The sequence below is a fragment of the Bison bison genome, unplaced genomic scaffold, assembly GCF_000754665.1.
Source record: "Bison bison bison isolate TAMUID 2011002044 unplaced genomic scaffold, Bison_UMD1.0 scf7180017864375, whole genome shotgun sequence".
Classification (NCBI taxonomy): domain Eukaryota; kingdom Metazoa; phylum Chordata; class Mammalia; order Artiodactyla; family Bovidae; genus Bison; species Bison bison.
Window position 1 is genome coordinate 5,206,824 of NW_011494947.1, and position 17,240 is coordinate 5,224,063.

Consider the following 17,240-nt stretch of genomic DNA (forward strand, 5'->3'; position numbering starts at 1 on the left):
GCCTCACCTTTGGGCGCCCAGACGCTCCGCAGGGTGAGGGTCCAGCCGCCCCTCCCGAGACTTGGGGCTGCGGAGGCTGCCATTCCGGTTGCTTCTGCCTCCTCCGCAGGGAGGAGCTGAGCTGGGGCACTGGGTACCAGGAGATGGGGTCTCCGGCGTCCTGCCGGTTCTCCTGCGAGCACTCCGGCCCCTGCATCTGACCCGGGCAGACTGACTCCCGCGTTGTACCGGGGGGCGCTGGGCCGGGGTCCAAAGGCTGAGAGAGGGATGAGAAGCTGAGGGGATGCTGCCGCGGCTGCGGTCGGAGCGCCCGCGACTCTCTTGCCCTCTAGGTGGGCTCGGGCATGCTTGGGGCGCGGGGCTCCTAGCCCAGCTGGCCGGGCAGTGCGGGACGGCGCTGTGGCAGTGAAAGGGTTAAATGGAAGGGGGTGGAGGGGAGGACCCGGACCCCGCCTCTCTGCGGAGCATCATCTGGGGATGGCTTTGCTTAGGGTTGCCTGACTGAAGGGAGCTAGAGGGGTCTGGCTGGGCACTGGCTGTTGCGAAGGGGTTAAGACCTTGACCCGGGGTCTCCGCGCTTTCGCCTCTCAAGCCCTGTGGGGGACGCTGGGCGCATCACTTCTGCGCTCCCCCAGGCTCACACACACACACACACACACACACACACACATATACACGCACGCTTCGAGCCCGCCTGAATGACTGCCCTGCCGGCGGCTGAGCGCAGCATCCCTGCACCCGCCAATCAGGCGCTCGCAGGCCGGGAGGCGGTGAGATCATCTCTGGCCAATAGCAATGCTCCCGGGCGCAGGGATGCTGCATTCGCGCCCCAGCACCCACTCCCTTTGGGAGCTAGGGACCCCCGGGTCGAAGGTGAGGAAGAGGGCACAGGGACCCTAGGGTTCCCTAACTTCAGGTGTGTGGGATGACCCAGTTCGTCCGCCAGATTCTCCCTAACCGTTGATTATGGTTGGAAAAGCAGAGCCCAGTCTCCCACCCCCTATTTATGGCCCAGAGAGGGAAACTGACTGGCTCAAGGCCACACAGTGGCAGGCAGAGTCTTGGGACCCGGTTCTTTCCCCCGAAGCCCTCTCCCCTTCTTTGCCCCCCGTCCCTCTTGCTGCAGCTGTGGTACTGGGGCAACTTCTCAACTGCATGCTCTTTGTCAAGGAGGAATCTCCCCCATGACTTGCACTCTTCCCTCCCCAGGGTGTGGTGTGGTTTAGGAGAGGGGCCAGGACCTTGAAGACTAGGGAACTCCATGGGGAAGTGCAGGAACCTGAGAAGGCCCAAATGTCAGCTCACCCTGAAACTCCCTGCCTTTCTGGGGGATCAGTTTCTACCCTGGGCAGGGGATGTTCAGAATCCCCATCTCCAGGCCCTGCCTTTTCCTGAGCACTCATCTATGTCACCCACTCCCACCATCTGTCCCCAGAGCCTTACAGGCTCCTCACAGCTCAGAATTTTATGAGCCGATCGTCAAGCTGCTCCTGCCACCAGTCTTGCCCACCTTGGAGAGTGTTTCATTGTCTTCCCAAGCTGTCTGCCTAGAATCCTCTCTGACCCACGCCACCCTCTTCCCTGCACCCCATCAATGGTTGTCTAAACACCCTTCCCCCAGTCCCCACCCCAACACTCCACCCTGCCCTGCCATTGCCTGGAACACACTCCAGGCCCTCTCCACACAGCTGATCGAACCTACCCCAATGCTTTAAAAACCCTCTGCAGCTCTGCTGTGGCCTCTGGGTTAATCTCAGCTTCCCAAGGCAGATTCACAGCCCTGCCACGCCTGCCCCTGCCACCCCCCAGCCCTTCTGAAGCTTCTTCCCCCACCCCCAGGGCCTTAGCTCTTTCTACAGGGCCCTGAGTTTGCCACTCTCTTCCCAGAGCTCTTTCTTGCCCACCTGGTTGCCTGTCAGTCCCCACTGTAATCCTTTTGCTTGGCTCATTCAGGTCTTGGTGGAGACATCACCTCTTCAGGGACTCCCTGACCAGATGAGGAGGGACATGCTCATCTCCTCCTGGAGCTCCCTGTGTGTCTCTGAGCATCCAGAAACCCTAGGATTGCTTGTCAGTATCTGCGTAGCTCCCCTAGGGCTGAGGCTGCCTTTACTGATGACCTTGGATTCAGTCCCTGTCCTAGGGACTGTCCTAGAGTGGCATAAGACCTGTCCTAGAGTGGGGGTTCCATCAATGTGGACATAATGGAGTCAGAAATTCAAGATATCTCTGAAGCTGGGAAATGGGGTGTCTTAGGAGCAGTGTAGACTGAGGTAAACTGAGGCAGTAGAAGCAGAGGGATAACAAATGGAGTGGCAGGGTTAGGCTCTGAGAACTGTGAAAGGTCAGAGGAGGCAGGGAGTGGACTGGAAGCTGCTGGACCCTGGTGAGGAGTGGCTCCTGGGGAGAGATTGCCCTTTAGTGACCCCCTTCATCTGTCTTGCTGCCTGGTCAGTTCTGGGCCAGATCTATCCGTCCTGGGCCAGCCATCTTTGGGGCCTGGAGTTGGGGAAAGGGAGCAATGTTACATGTTCTCAGAGTGACAAGCACATCTGTGGGCTGGTTGCAGTGCTTTGAAGTATTGTCTCCTTTCATCCTTGCAACCTGGTGAGGCAGGTTCTGCAATTGTACCCATTTTATAGAGGAAGAAACTGAGGCCCTGGGGATTCATACAACATAGCCAGAATTGGGCAAGGGCTTCCCTGGTGGCTCAGATGATAAAGTGTCTGCCTGCAATGCAGGAGACCCGGGTTTGATTCGGGTCGGGAAGATCCCCTGAGAAGGAAATGGCAATCCACTCCAGCACTTTGCCTGGAAAATCCCATGGACGGAGGAGCCTGATAGGCTACAGTCCATGGGGTTGCAAAGAGTCGGACACAACTGAGTGACTTCACTTTCACTTTCTGTGGTGGGAATGTACCTGGCAGCAGGGATTCCCATCTCCCTGTTCTTAGGCTTCCAACCCCAAGCCACAGCAACCAGGAAACCAGGAATCTCCACCTTGGGCAGGTGGAAAGGGGGATCCTGGGCATTAGCCCCAGTGAGTGACCTCAGGCTTCCCTGCTGGGCTGGTTGCCCCATCTAGCAGGGATTGCTTGGGATAGCAAGGAAGAAGGGGCTTTGTGAACAGTAAAGGACATCACAGATGCCTTTGGCGGGGGCCTCTGCGTCCCTCTTTGTAGCTGCCTCCTCCACCCCTGTATAATTCACTGCCCCAGAATGTATCCTCATCCACACAGCCCTGTTTTTGTCCACGGTTTTACCTGAGTACTTGCTGTCTTATCCACTTGTAGAAATCCTCCCTCCCCCTACTTCCAGATCAGTTTGGTGTCCTTGGTACAAAATGAATTTCATGAGTGCCATCTCCTCCAGGAAGCCTTCCTAGACCACTCTACCTGGCCTAGACTCCATCTCCCTTTTGAAAGCTACCCAGCTCTTTGCCGCTGTCCAGTACTGTGGTGCTGACTGCAGTCTGCTGAAATACTTGTGTTGCTTTTGCCTCCTGTCTTAGACAAGGAGCTTCTTTGAGGTCAGGCTTGTTTATTTCCCTGTCTACCCTGGCAATAATGCAGTGCCTAGCACACAGTAGGCACTTTTTGGTGGATTTAATTGAGATTCCTCTACACCTACTGGGATAGGGACTCATGGGTGAGAACCTTTCTGGCATCTGTACCTAAGTGTTCCCAGAGTCCCGGGATAGAATGAGTTCACCTGAGGTGGGGGAAGTTGAGAGGGAAGGGGGAAGGGGCTTCAGACTGGATGCCAACTTTTGCTGTCTTCTGCCTAGTTCTCCAAGGAGAAGTACATCTTAGACTCATCGCCTGAGAAACTGCACAAGGAGTTGGAGGAAGAGCTCAAACTCAGCAGCACAGATCTCCGCAGCCATGCCTGGTACCACGGCCGCATCCCACGTGAGGTGAGTGGGCCCTGAGCTGGGACCCCAGCCCTAGACCCTTCCCCCCACCGCCTTGGCCAGTCCCAGACCAGAAAAGCTCCAACTATCGTTCGGTGGGTTCAATCAGAGTAGACTGGGATGAGGTCTAGCTCTGCCATTTAACTTACTGTGTGACCTTGAACAAGTCTCTTTACCTCTCTGAGCCCCAGTTTCCTCACCTATAACATTGAGGATATGGGGCTTCTCTGGTGGTCCAGTGGTTTAGACTCTGTGCTTCCACTGCAGGGGCCACAGGTTTGATCCCTGGTCAGGGAACTAAGATCCCACATGCTGCAAGGTGTGGGCTAAATTAATTAATTAATTAAGTGAGGGCTAATAATAGTACCTATTGTAAAGGTTGGTTGTGAGAATTCCCAGGTGGCTCTATTGGTAAAGAACTCTCCTGCCAATGCAGGAGGCATAAGAGATGCAGGTTTGATTCCTGAGTCGGGAAGATCCCCTGGAGGAGGGCATGGTAACCCACTCTAGTTTTCTTGCCTGGAGAATCCCAAACGCAGAGGAGCCTAGTGGGCTATGGTCCCTAGGGTCACAAAGAGTCAGACACAACTAAAGTAACTCAGCACGTGAGAATTAAATGAGTTAATTCATGTGAGGTGCTTAACATGATGTCTGATATGCAGTGAGCTCAATGAACATTGTCCTTTATGGTGGTGGTGGTGGTGATTACTATTAACACTAATATTTTTAGTTACTGTTATAGGTCTATACATCAGCCTCTTATGTGTTTGGTTAGTGAATATCAGCACTTCAGTGATTCAGTTTTGATAAGGTTGACTTTCTGGGCTGAGGCATAGGCTTGGGCTAACGGTCACCTGTTCTTCCACTTTTCATGCTTGCTATAAATCTTTGTCAATTATCAACTCTGCCAGCTCCTGTGCTGGGCACCAAGGATGCAGAGATAAAATAGGTGGTGACTTCCCTCGACAGCTGGTAGTCCAGGGTAGGGGTCGACAGGCAGGCAGTCAGAACCCAGTGGGAGAAGCTCAAGAATGGATTGCCAGACAGGGGGTGTGGGCTGCCCCAAGGAAGGGGTGCTGAGGAGACAGGCCATTGTGGAAGGGATAGTTCACCAGGTGAGCAGGAATGGGAGGATATTCAGCCCAGAGACATGCCAGAGCCCTGGCTGTTTGGAGGAAGAAGGATGGGGAATTCACTGTGCCCAGTGAGATCCCTGAGAAGGAGTAGGTCTGAGACCTGAGTTTCAGATCTTGGGGACTCCCTTTCCAGAGTGCGATGTCCCTCCATGTCTGAGCCTCTGTGCTCAGACCCATGGCTTCTGGCTGAGATGCACCCTCTGAATCTGGGTCGTTGGGTCCCCCTCCCAAGCTTCAGCTGTCTCTGTTGACTGTGTGCCCCAGACCCAGGGTCTGGCCCTCTCCTGCCCCGCTCCAGCCTGACCCTTGCCTCTTCCAGGTCTCGGAGACCCTGGTGCAGCGCAATGGTGACTTCCTCATCCGGGACTCGCTCACCAGCCTGGGTGACTATGTGCTCACGTGCCGCTGGCGCAACCAGGCCTTGCACTTCAAGATCAACAAGGTGGTGGTGAAGGCGGGTGAGAGCTACACCCACATCCAATACCTGTTCGAGCAGGAGAGCTTCGACCACGTGCCGGCCCTGGTGCGGTACCATGTGGGCAGCCGCAAGGCTGTGTCGGAGCAGAGCGGTGCCATCATCTACTGCCCGGTCAACCGCACCTTCCCACTGCGCTACCTGGAGGCCTGCTATGGCCTGGGCCAGGGTGGGGGCAAGGCCGCCAGCCCTGCCAGCCCCTCGGGCCCCAAGGGCAGCCACATGAAGCGGCGGAGCGTCACCATGACCGATGGGCTTACTGCTGACAAGGTCACCCGCAGTGATGGCTGCCCCACCAGGTGAGTGAGAACCCAAATTCGGCCTCAGTCTTCCCATCTGTCAAGTGGGAGTGTCAGTAATGTGAGTGCTGGTGGGAAAAGGAGAGGCCTAGTCACACTGGTCTGGGGTAAAATGACTGCCCTGGAGCCTCAGTGTGTGCAGAACAAGAGGAGGAAGCTCCCGCCATGCTGAGTGGGGTGTGGAGCCCAGTCGCAGTCTCAGCTCTGCTACAACTAGCTGTGCGCCCTTGGCCCTGACCTTCCTCCTCTCTTGCCTCCACGTGCCGACCTATAAAGAGCCCTCACTCAGAAAGCTCCCTCGGGTCTGGAGGAGCCCTGGGTGCTGTCCTGTCCCAGGCAAGGACCTGATCCCTATTGCTAATGCTACCCCACCTCACCCCACCTGACTAGGCCCAGGTGGGCATCAGAACAGAGCATTTTGCAAACCATCGCACAGGGAGTGGAATGTTTTCAGCGACATTTTTGATGATACCCAGATGTCAGGGGCTTGGTGACACTGGGCCCTGATCCGAGGACAAGCCACAGCTGCAAATCATTCCTGAAGCCCTACTGTGCACCCGGCCCTCTCCTGATGCTGTTCTCAACCTCACTGATTCCCACGTCCCCTGGGAGGTGGCTTCTGTCCATTCTGCCACTTTGTAGATGAGAACTAGGCTTGAAGAGGGGTAGCTACTTGCTAGAGAGTCGTAGGACCAAGATTCAGACCCAGGTCCACAACTCCAAAGTCTGTGCCCCTAGTTTCTATGGCTTCCCTGGCTGTTTGCAGCAAGACGTGCCATCTTTTGGGGCTTCCCAAGTGGTGCTAGTGGTAAAGAACCCGCCTGCCAATGCAGGAGACAAGAGATGCAGGTTCGATCCCTGGGTCAGGAAGATCCCCTGGAGTAAGAAATGGCAACCCACTCCAGTATTCTTGCCTGGAGAATCCCATGGACAGAGAAATCTGGTGGGCTACATTCCATAGGGTCACAAAGAGTCAGTTACGAATGAAGTGACTTAGCACTCACGTGCTTGCTTCAGCACTTCGATAGGTCCCATTTCCCTGGACCTGGACTGCGTGCTGTCAGCCAAGGAACTGCTGGTTGGATACCCTGTGGGGAGTAACCACTTGGCCTGTGGTTTGGAACCAGTGATTAAAACAGTGCCAGGATCTACAGGCCATGTGTGCCCAAGGCATCCTGAGTAATAGTGTGGGATCAGTGAGGAGAGGCCAGGACCGTGGGTTTGGCTCCCTTGGCCTGGCCATCTTTCTTGCTAGCCTCTCTCCCCAGACCATTCTTCAAGTTGGGGGCAAGGTTCCCAGGGAAGAGAACAGTTGTGCAGGTTGTGGACTGAACAAGCCCTTCCTCCTCTGGGCTTCAGTTTTTGTACCTGCCAGGTGGGAGGTTGGACGTGATCATTTCTAAGCCTTTTCTGCCTCTGAAGTTCAGCAGATCTAGGATAGAGGCAGAGGTGGGTGTCCTAATGCTAGCTGAGGACCCTGACCTCTGGGCTCCTTGCTCATGAAGGTGTCTGCTCCACAGCACATCACTGCCCCACCCCCGGGAATCCATCCGCAACTGTGCACTCAGCATGGACCAGATCCAAGACCTGCACTCGCCCATGTCCCCTATCTCCGAGAGCCCCAGCTCCCCTGCCTATAGTACCGGTATGGCCAGTGAAGGGGGGCGCGTGGGGGTCTGGTGGGGGTGGCCTCGTGTGCCCATGTGTGCACTGTCTGACGATTTCTGTTACAGTGTTTGATCATGTGTGCCTCTTCCTCTTATCTGAGAGACATGCCCTGCAACAGTGGATACTAAAACTATCCATGTTGACATGCAAAACATAGCCGTGGCTGGTTCATTCTGCAACAATTCACTGAGTCCCTATTGGATACCAGGCACTGTGGATGTGGTTTCCATGCATTCTCTTGAATGCTACTGAATCTGGGCTTCAGTGCTATGAAGTTTGTGCAGTCAGCAACACTCAGTCCCCATTGGTCAAGAGCCTCCGCATGTGAGGAGCCACTTGACCAGGCCCTGTTATTGGCTGGGATTTAATGTATCCCTGATTCCAAATGGTGGGATCCAACTGGACTGGTCAAGCTTGCTTTATTCATTTATTTTTTCTTTTAAATAGATCTTTTCAGAGAAGTTCTACATTCCCAGCAAAATTGAGCAGAAAGCACAGAGCACTGTGCATTTTTTTTTAATATAAAGAAGATTTCTACTGTAGAAACATGCCACTAGCTCATTTCTGGAAGAAAAAAAAATAATGTTTTCAGCAGGCCATACCACATATTGTCCACATGGCAGGCAAAGCGTGCAGAGGGGCAGCCCAGGGGAACCTTTGCTGGGAAATGCCCTGTTGCCATGTAGTTGTCTATATGGGTTGTCACAAATTCTTCTCTAACCACGGGCCTGCCAGCTTGTCATAACTGCCAACTTGCCTTCCAAACAACACCCCTGAGTGTAAATGTTAAGATGCTTTGCCACAAATTATTTATTGGACAACTTCTAAGCAACATGGCACAGGGAAGTACCCAGGAGTGAGGACTCGACACCTGGTTTTGAATCCCAGCTCTACCCTTTGCTGGTTGGGTGACCTTAGGCAGGTCAGCTGGCTTCTCTGAGTCTCACTTTTCTCATCTGAAGAATGAGGATCATAAAAGTACTCATGCTCAGGATGTTGAGAGGGTTAAACAGATTAAGGGGCAGCGAAGGATCTCGCAGGCAGTTAGAACTCAATAAACATCACCTCTAATTTTGGATGATGGTTTTACTGTTTTGACTGGTGTAGCTACAGCATGTCACCAGCTCCCAGAACACATGTCCTCAATAAATCCTTATTATTAATTCATTGAGAAATGATTCCACATAGTGAACTCCAGCAAGTGCTTAGCTTCTCTGAATCACAGAAAGCTCCTTCAAGTAGCTCAGTGGTTCCCCAAGGCTGCAGCAGCCTTAGGATAAGAAAGTCTGACCCCTGGGGTCCAGGGAATTTGAGAATATCACTGAGGGCTGGTCAATGTGCCAGTGTCAGCTGGGCCTGGCCTGGGTACAGGGAGGCGGGATATCACCCCTGTAGGGTGGGTGGAGCTTGTCCTCTGGGAAAGCAGTGGGGGAACCACACTGGCTAGGGAGTCATGGTAACTAGTTGTCTCTCTTTATTTCCCTGCAGTGACCCGTGTCCATGCCGCCCCTGCCGCCCCCTCAGCCACAGCACTGCCCGCCTCCCCTGTCACGCGCCGCTCCAGCGAACCCCAGCTGTGTTCCGGAAGTGCTCCAAAGCCCCACGGGGAGTCGGACAAGGGCCCTTACTCCAGCCCCTCCCACACCCTCTGCAAGGCCTCCCCATCACCGTCGCTCAGCAGCTACAGTGACCCGGACTCTGGCCATTACTGCCAGCTCCAGCCTCCTGTCCGTGGCAGCCGAGAGTGGGCAGCAGCTGAAGCCTCCGGCCGCCAGGCCAGGAGCTATGGGGAGAAGCTTAAGGAACTGTCAGAAAACGGGGCCTCCGAAGGGGACTGGGGCAGAACCTTCACAGTCCCTGTTGTGGAAGCCACCTCTTCCTTTAACCCGGCTACCTTCCAGTCACTGTTGATCCCCAAGGATAACCGGCCACTGGAGGTGGGCCTCCTGCGTAAGGTCAAGGAGCTGCTGGCAGAGGTCGACGCCCGGACACTGGCCCGGCACGTTACCAAGGTTGACTGCCTGGTAGGTGCTGGGTGCACACTGGGGCAGGGGTATACCTTTATCCTCTAGCTTTGGGACAGGGGTTAGGGTGGTGAGGAACTGGCCCCCACATCCCCAAGTAGAGTGAGTGGTCCTGGATTCTGACTTCATGGCTGCCCTTTACTTGCTGTGTGACTCTGACTAATCACTTTACCTCTCTGGGCTCCCATTTTCTCCTTGAAAAAAAAAAAGCAAAAGCTGAGATACTCTTGCTTCCTCCAGATGTCAGTTTGGCACTGGAACCGAGGAGTCCTGAAAACTAGTGGTGTCTGGCTCCCTGGGACATTTTTTGAGCCCGGTGAGAGTTGGTCTGGCCGGTCCAGGGACTATAAGAGGCCAGACTCCCTACCCCCACCCCCCTAGTGGACAAAACTCATTGTCTAGGTCCATAAATTGTTAATGCCTGGGCCTTTGCTTTGAATGAATCCTGCCCATCTAAGGACCCTAACTTGATCTATGCCTCAGTTTCTCCCTCTGAAGTTTGGGGGGGGTGTGTGTGTGTGTGTGTTGGGGAGGGGAACACTGATTATTTGGTCACACTTGTCTCTGAGCTCAAAAAGAAAGAAAAGAAACAGCGCTGAGATGCGGCGCTGTGAAGAGTACTAGGCATGAAGGAAGAAGCCCTGGGTTCTAGGTCCAGTGTGTGACCTAGGACAAGCCCTTTCCCTCCCTGGACCTTATTTCTTCTGAAATAAGAGTGTCCTGGGCACCTCTGGCACATGTCAGACCCCATTGGGCATTTTTCCATTTATCCTGCGTTTCATAGATGGGGAGAGTGAAACTCATTTGCTCCATGTCAGAGGGTTAGTCATAAACCTGGAATTCAGAGCCGGCTTCCCAGCCAGGCTGCCCTGCTAGATAAAGCTCTCTGACTCCCAGATGGCTTGGGCTAGCCCTGACAGGAAATTAATCAGCCCTCTGGGCGTCCTTGTAGGTTGCTAGGATACTGGGCGTTACCAAGGAGATGCAGACCCTAATGGGAGTCCGCTGGGGCATGGAGCTGCTCACTCTCCCCCATGGCCGGCAGCTACGACTAGACCTGCTGGAAAGGTAAGGCGCGCGCACACGGGAGTCACCGGGAACCAACCCCCTGGACTACCTCGCTGCTCTTCAGTGTGGCCGGTTGGCCAATCGCAGTCTCTCACCCCGGCTCCCAGATCATAGCCACGCCCTCTATCCCATTGACCAATTGTTCCTGATATCCAGTTCATTCAGTCAGTTCAGTCGCTCAGTCGTATCCGACACTTTGCAACCCCAAGGACTGCAGCCCGCCAGGCCTCCCCATCCATCGTCAACTCCTGGAGTTTACTCAAAGTCATGCCCATTGAGTCGGTGATGCCATCCAACTATCTCATCCTCTGTCGTCGCCTTCTCCTCCCGCCTTCAATCTTTCCCAGCATCAGGGTCTTTTCGAATGAGTCAGTTCTTCGCATCAGGGGGCCAAAGTATTGGAGTTTCAGCTTCAGCATCAGTTCTTCCAATGAAAATTCAGGATTGATCTCCTTTAGGATGGACTGGTTGGATCTCCTTGTAGTCCAAGGGACTCTCAAGAGTCTTCTCCAACACCACAGTTCAAAAGCATCAATTCTTGGGTGCTCAGCTTTCTTTATCCAGTTCCAAGTAATCCTGGTTTTTCAAAGACTGAGTCCTTTATCTCCGAATTCACTTTCTGTATTCTCTTGACTGACCACAATCTGTGAGCCTTGGCCCGCCCATCAGCTCCGGCTTCTCTTCTTTCTTTTCTTAGAACAGCTCTGTCGGATGATTTCTGATGATTTCCTCTGATCGGTCCCACGGTCCTCAGCCTGGCGCTCACGGGTGTCTGGCCCCGCCCCCTGACTTATACTGACCAATCAGAACCCCTTAACTTTGCTTTATCCCCGCCCACACTTTGGCCGCACCCCCTAATCTCATTGACTCTTTACAACCTCTCACTTTTGGCTCTATCCTCCACCCCTCGGCGCCCAACCACAGGGACCCCAACCCTAGATCCCTGGCCCCGCCCCTCTGACCCGGCCGCTCCAACAGGTTCCACACCATGTCCATCATGCTGGCTATGGACATCCTGGGCTGCACGGGCTCCGCTGAGGAGCGGGCAGCGCTCCTGCACAAGACCATCCAGCTGGCAGCCGAGCTTCGAGGGACCATGGGCAACATGTTCAGCTTCGCTGCGGTCATGGGTGCCCTGGATATGGCCCAGGTACTGAGGGGCCCACGTAGCACTGGACATAAGCTAGTCTCTGTTGCGAGGAGCCCTGATACGTGTCCCTTTGGGACGGCTGTCTATTGAATCAGGAAGAACTTGAGGACCTTTTAGGCAGCATTGGTGACAGAGTAACTGGGAGAACTGAGTCCTTTTGGTGCTGACCTGCTTCCAGACAAAGTCTTTCCCTTTCCCTGCTCTCCGTTTCTCCACCTGTAAAATGATTGAGGAACTTTATAAGAGTTGAAAGAATAAATATAAAGTGGCTAGCTTTAGCAAGCACTGACTATGCGCAAGGTACATTGAGTACTTAGAAACTGATTCCTTAAAGCAATCTCATGAGGGGAGTGCCTTTATTGTCCTCTCTGAGCCTTAGTTCCCTCATATGTAAAATGGGTTGTTGCGAGGACTTATGGGGACCTGTGAAAAGCCATCAGCCCTGTCCCTGAGACCTGAATGGTGATTATACTAATAATTACTATCCCACATCTGGGTGTCAGCTCAGCATACTGGCCTGTGGCCCCAGCAGGCCCCTTCCCTGGCTAGTCGCTCATAGCCTGATCTCCCTAGATTGCCCGGCTGGAACAGACATGGGTGACCCTGCGGCAGCGACACACAGAGGGTGCCATCCTCTATGAGAAGACGCTCAAGCCATTCCTCAAGAGCCTCAATGAGGGCAAAGGTACCTCCCCCATCTTGCTGTGTGGCCTCGGACGGGTTCCAGCCCTCTCTGGGCTGGCCCAGACTCTCCCAGTAGGGAGGATGTTGAGGGCTTGACTGAGCTCTGTGCAGGCCATTCTTGCGCTCACTTTCTGCACCTGGCAAGTGTGTATGCCATGTCCAGGTCCACCCTCAGCCCCTGGGCTGGGCCAAGGGGCAGTGGGTTCAGCTGGAGGAATCCAAAGGGCGGGGTTTGTCTCATGAGTCAGAATCCTGGGGGCTCTTGCTGGGACCTCAGGCAGGGCCCTTCCCCTAACACATCCTTGGTTTCTGGACCTTGGTGGACGGTGGGTTCCTCTGAGACCTCTAAACGCCATGCCTCCCTCCCTGCAGAAGGCCCGCCGCTGAGCAACACCACATTTCCTCACATCCTGCCGCTCATCACTCTGCTGGAATGTGACTCGGCCCCCGCCGAGGGCCCTGAGCCCTGGGGCAGCACGGAGCATGGCGTGGAGGTGGTGCTGGCCCACCTGGAGGCCGCCCGCACGGTGGCACACCATGGCGGCCTGTATCATACCAATGCTGAAGTCAAGCTGCAGGGTGAGTCACTGGTTGCGTCTGGGGGGCAAGCCACTGCTGATCCTGCAGCCTGGGCCTCCCTCCGCATAACTGGCTCTCCCTTCTTCTCCAAATATCCCTTCAGATTTCTCCATCCCTCTTTGCTGCCCCGTCTCCTTGACTTTTTTTTTTTTAATTGTAGAATAATTGCTTTACAATGTTGTATTGGTTTCTGCCTTACAGCAACATAAATCAGCCATAAGTATACATTTGTCCCTTCCCTCTTGAACCTCCCTCCCCATCTCAGCCCACCTCTCTAGGTTGTCGCAGAGCACTGGTTGAGCTCCCTGTGCTATACAACAACTTCCCACTAGCTCTCTATTTTACATATGATAATGTATATGTGTCAGTGCTACTTTCTCAATTCGTCCCACCCCTCCCTGACTTCTTTTTCTCACCCCTTTTCTTCACTCATTCAGCAGTTTGACAAGTAATTGTTAGTGGCAGGCACCAGGTCAGCTTGGGGGACATAGAGATGATTCAAAGAGCACAGTAGCTGTGTATCTTAGCTTCTCTGAGCGTCCGCTTTCTCATCTGTGAAGTGGGCATCCTGACAAGCCCACTTTACAAGGCTGTTTACAAAGCAATAGGTCTGGGGCCCCGGGTCTGAGGCAGACTCACCCTGTCTTCAGGGAGCTCTCAGTTTAATCAGAAAATAGAATGCCTTCTCACAGAAGAAGCAGAGATAATGGCTTCAGACAAGCTACCTTTTACTTCTTTAGGCAATATTTAAGTCACAAAAGTTCACTGTAGACAAACTGGAAATAACAGCTGAACAAAACCCAAATAAACAAATCACCAACACTTACCTGGTGATTGGTAAATGTCGTTTTGGTATACGTCTTTCCTATCTTTCTTCAGAAAGAAAAAAACAAAACAAAAATTTGTTTATGTTTACTTACAGAATGTATATATATTTCTTATGACAAATTTTGGAGCTTACAGAAAAATACAAAAAAGAAAAGAATCACCCAGTATCTTACCCCAAGTTAGCAGTGATATTTTATCTTCTAGTTATTTTATTGTTTTTTAATATTTATTTTTATTGATTTATTTATTTGGCCACACCAGGTCTTAGTCAAGGCACGCAGGATCTTTCATCTGCACTGTAGGTTGTGGGATATTTAGTTGCAGCATTTGGAATCTTCTAGTAGTGCCATGTGGGATCTAGTTCCCTGACCAAGGACTGAACCCAGGCCCTCTGCATCGAGAGTGTGGAGTCTTATCCATTGGACCACCAGGGAAGTCCCTCTAGTCATTTTAAAATTATATATTGCAGGGACTTCCCTAGTGGTCCAATAGTTAAGAATCCACCTTCCAATGCAGGGGATGCAGGTTCGATCCCTGGTCAAGGAACTAAAATCCCACATCCCTCAGGGCAACTAAACCCACAAACCACAACTACTAAGCCCGTGTGCTGCAGTGAAAGAACCCACATGCTGCAACTAAGAAATATTTTTTTTAAATTATTGAAAGTGAAAAGTGAAAGTTGCTCAGTCGTATCCGACTCTTTGCGACCCCATGGACTATATAGTCCATGGAATTCTCTAGGCCAGAATACTGGAGTAGGTAGCCTTTCCCTTCTCCAGGGGATCTTCCCAACTCAGGGATCAAACCCAGGTCTCCTGCATTGCAGGTGGATTCTTTACCAGCTGAGTCACAAGGGAAGCCCAAGAATACTGGAGTGGGTAGCCTATCCCTTCTCCAGTGGATCTTCCCAACACAGGAATCCAACCAGGGTCTCCTGCGTTGCAGGTGGATTCTTTACCAACTGAACTATCAAGGAACAGTAGGACAAAGACCAGGTGTTAAACTGCTTGGTTATGTTCATCCACAAACCATGTGGGATTCCTGGCAGAGGTGGGGGAAGGTCCCTTGGAATGGGGCCCTGAGGGATGTGGTGGCTCCGAGTAGGAGCCCCAGCTTCCCTAGCTGGATGGTGGTCCCCTGACCCCTATGCCCCTCCCTGCAGGTTTCCAGGCCCGGCCGGAGCTCCTCGAGGTGTTCAGCACCGAGTTCCAGATGCGCCTCCTATGGGGCAGCCAGGGCGCCAGCAGCAGCCAGGCCCGACGCTATGAGAAGTTCGACAAGGTCCTCACTGCCCTCTCCCACAAACTGGAGCCTGCCATCCGCTCCAGTGAGCTGTGACCCCCACGGACCCTTCCCCTCTGCAGCTACGGGCAGCAACGGGAACAGAAGGGCACAGACCTTGCCCCAGAGCACCCCAGGGACACTGTGATCAGCCTGAGAATATTCCAGGTTCAACTCCAGGATCTCCTGTGCATCTCCAGGGTCTATGCAGACTCTGGGCTCCGTCCTACCTGCTCCACACTCACCAGGCTTCTCTTCAGGAAGAACTGGAACCCCTGTTTCTCCCTCCAGTTTCTGCTTCTCCCCTTCCTGCTGAGGGTGCCCTGTGTTTGAGCCACAGGAGGCTTCTTATACCTCCTCACTCTTCTCCGGGCATCTCTTCCCCCCACCCCCCTAGCCCACAATCCAAGCCTGACACCAAGGCCTCCCTCTGGCTGTAAATATATCTGTCTGTTCTGTAAATATATGTATAGAAACCATGTTCTTTCTTTCATAGAATAAACTTTTATGACTCTTTTTTTTTTTTTCCTGTCTCTCAGGGGGCTTTGGGGTGGAAGTGTCTTTTCTCAGGTGAAAGGTGGAAACAATTCATTCAACAAATACTCATTTTGCACTTGACACATTTCTAGATTGTACCAGGAGCCAGAGTTACAGCCAATACTAAAACCCAACCCCTGTCCTAGAGTCTTAACCACTTGGACCACCAGGGAAGTTCCATAATGGGTTTTCAGTGATCATTTATTCATCACTTTGTGAGCCGAAACACTCCATGTGCCTGTACATCATGGCATATCACCATTCCTCACAGGCCAGAGGGTGATAAATAGCTAATTCCCACCCATAGGAGAACTACTGACTTGCACCCATTCCTTCTCCATTCCCTGCCTCCAGAACCCAAATGTACAGTCCAGTATCCCAGATGTTTGGGGGTGGAAGGGCTTTATGAAATCTAAGATTCCAGCTTCCTTCAGGAAAACAGAACTGGAGGAAGAAGGGACTTTCCCTGAGTCATGGCAGCAGAATTAGGAAGGCTGGAACGGGGGCATCCTGACTCGGAGTTCTTGCCTTTTCTCAATAGTGGGAACTACTCACTTCTTTTCAAGTTTTGGAATGTGGCCCCAAAAGTTCGTGTGTGTGTGTGTGTGTGTGTGTGCACGTGCACGTGAGGTGGGTGGGGCAGGAATCGTTGAGGAGGGCCTTGAAGGCAGTTGTCTTGATTACATGGGCAGAGGAGAAGGGCAGTGTGCATCACCACCCCACAGTAGGCTGGAGGCCTGGGGAGCTTGGTCACTGAATTTGAAACGTCTGGGGCCCTTTGCTTCATGAAACTGACCAAGTTCAGTTCAGTTCAGTTCAGTCACTCAGTCAGGTCTGACTCTTTGTGACCCCATGAACCGCAGCATGCCAGGCCTCCCAATCCATCACCAACTCCTGGAGCCCACCCAAACCCATCTCCATTGTGTCGGTGATGCCATCCAACCATCTCATCCTCTGTCGTCCCCTTCTCCTCCTGCCCTCAATCTTTCCCAGCATCAAGGTCTTCTCAAATGAGTCAGCTCTCTGCATCAGGTGACCAAAGTATTGGAGTTTCAGCTTCACCATAAGTCCCTCCAATGAACACCCAGGACTGATCTCCTTTAGAATGGACTGATTGGATCTCCCTGCAGTCCAAGGGGCTCTCAAGAGTCTTCTCCAACACCACACTTCAAAAGCATCAATTCTTCGGCACTCAGCTTTCTCTATAGTCCAACTCTCACATCCATACATGACCACTGGAAAAACCATAGCCTTGACTAGACGGACCTTTGTTGGCAAAGTAATGTCTCTGCTTTTCAATATGCTATCTAGGTTGGTCATAACTTTCCTTCCAAGGAGTAAGCGTCTTTTAATTTCATGGCTGCAGTCACCATCAGCAGTGATTTTGGAGCCCCCCAAAATAAAGTCTGACCCTGTTTCCACTGTTTCCCCATCTATTTCCCATGAAGTGATGGGGCCAGATGCCATGATCTTCATTTTCTGAATGTTGAGCTTTAAGCCAACTTTTTCACTCTCCTCTTTCACTTTCATCAAGAGGCTTTTTAGTTCCTCTTCACTTTCTGCCATAAGGGTGGTGTCATCTGCATATCTGAGGTTAC

At 52.8% G+C, this 17,240-nt stretch overlaps 1 protein-coding gene across 2 annotated transcripts in view; it reads left to right on the plus strand.

The window, feature by feature from the left end:
* Nucleotides 1-15,621, plus strand: part of SH2D3C (SH2 domain containing 3C) — a 33,137-nt gene extending 17,516 nt beyond the window's left edge. For both annotated transcript variants that reach the window (XM_010856905.1, XM_010856906.1), the window contains 9 exons: nt 3,788-3,916; nt 5,369-5,823; nt 7,344-7,468; nt 8,980-9,515; nt 10,468-10,583; nt 11,562-11,733; nt 12,307-12,418; nt 12,790-12,996; nt 14,987-15,621. In XM_010856905.1, the coding sequence (XP_010855207.1) occupies nt 3,788-3,916; nt 5,369-5,823; nt 7,344-7,468; nt 8,980-9,515; nt 10,468-10,583; nt 11,562-11,733; nt 12,307-12,418; nt 12,790-12,996; nt 14,987-15,162 (2,028 nt within the window). In that variant the 3' untranslated portion in view covers nt 15,163-15,621. The remainder of the gene's footprint in view (nt 1-3,787; nt 3,917-5,368; nt 5,824-7,343; nt 7,469-8,979; nt 9,516-10,467; nt 10,584-11,561; nt 11,734-12,306; nt 12,419-12,789; nt 12,997-14,986) is intronic.
* The last annotated feature ends 1,619 nt before the right edge of the window (nt 15,622-17,240 follow it).